We start from the raw sequence: 1283 nt of genomic DNA on the forward strand, positions 1-1283 counted from the left end.
GGGTCCCGTCCCCCCTCACCGCCGTCTGCTTCCTCCACAGCTGCTGGAGGGAAACTTTGCCCTCTTCTGCACCTACACCCTGGGCTTCCGCAACGAGTTCCAGAACATCCTCCTGGCCATCATGGTGCGTATGGCCCCGGCCTGGAGCCCACTGGGGCCAGGATGGGCTTCGTGAGTGCTGGGGGTCCTCTCAGGAGCAATGAGGGGGATGAGGGGATGGAGGCCATGGGGCTGCAATGAGCTGATGTGGGGATAGTGACCAAAGGTCTCCTGGGAGAAGGGGAGAGGGAGAAGGAGCTGCCAAATGTCCTGCAAAGTCTGGGTGGGTTGGTAGGAACAGGGAAGCCTTTGTTCCTGTGTGAAGGCGGCCAGAGACGGGGCAGACCAGGAGCCATGGGGGCCTTTTGTCCAGATCCTGCCACTTATCTCCCTTCCCCCCCGCCTTGAGAAAAGGATCTCAGTGTTTACTGCCAGGAAGATGGAGCAAAACAACTCCTTGAGAGCCCTTTCCAGCTTGTCCCATCTGTGGGAGCCCTTCCCATGCTCCCTGCTCAAAGGGGTGGAGAGGTCCAAGGTGCCAAGGTCCCAGGAGTCTGGCTCTTGGCCATGGGGTGTGCAGGCAGCGGTGAAGAGATCGGGGCCCTTCCCAGCACTGAGGATGGAGCTGGGTCCTCCCTGGTGTGGGCTGGTGGCTGGTACCTGCTGCGCCCCGAGGGTGCTGGTGCAGGAGGTGGCCCCACGTTCTTGCTCCAATTGCAGCTCCCCTTCCCAGGAGCGGAGGCAGGTGAGGAATGGGGTGAGGGCAGGAGCAGGAGCATGGCTGTGTGCCAGCCCCGGAGTGTGTGGAAATCAAAGCTGGAAATAGACCCCCCCACTGCAGTCCTGGTCCAGCTCTGGGGCAACAGCACAGGAGGGACGTGGAGCTGCTGGAGAGAGGCCAGAGGAGGCCCCGGAGCTGCTGCGAGGGCTGGAGCAGCTCTGCTCTGGAGCCAGGCTGAGAGAGCTGGGCTGGGGCAGCTGGAGAAGAGAAGGCTCCTCAAGGGGACACCTTAGAGCAGCTCCAGTGCCTAAAGGGGCTCCAGGAGACCTGGAGAGGGGCTTTGGACAAGGGATGTAGGGACAGGACAAGGGGAATGGCTTGAACCTGCCAGAGGGGAGACTGAGATGAGCTCTTGGGCAGAAGCACTTCCCTGTGAGGGTGCTGAGGCGCTGGCACAGGGTGCCCAGAGAAGCTGTGGCTGCCCCATCCCTGGCCGTGTTCACGGGCAGGGTGGCAACAGGGG

The 1283-nt window shown here is 62.4% G+C and overlaps 1 protein-coding gene across 1 annotated transcript in view; it reads left to right on the top strand.

The window, feature by feature from the left end:
* Positions 1-1283, top strand: part of MFSD2A (major facilitator superfamily domain containing 2A) — a 4457-nt gene that overhangs the window by 1480 nt on the left and 1694 nt on the right. Inside the window, exon 5 of the mRNA XM_010013954.1 lies at positions 41-124. Coding sequence (XP_010012256.1) covers positions 41-124 — 84 coding nt within the window. The remainder of the gene's footprint in view (positions 1-40; positions 125-1283) is intronic.

Source organism: Nestor notabilis, unplaced genomic scaffold, assembly GCF_000696875.1.
Source record: "Nestor notabilis isolate BGI_N333 unplaced genomic scaffold, ASM69687v1 scaffold21674, whole genome shotgun sequence".
In the NCBI taxonomy this organism is placed as follows: Eukaryota; Metazoa; Chordata; class Aves; order Psittaciformes; family Psittacidae; genus Nestor; species Nestor notabilis.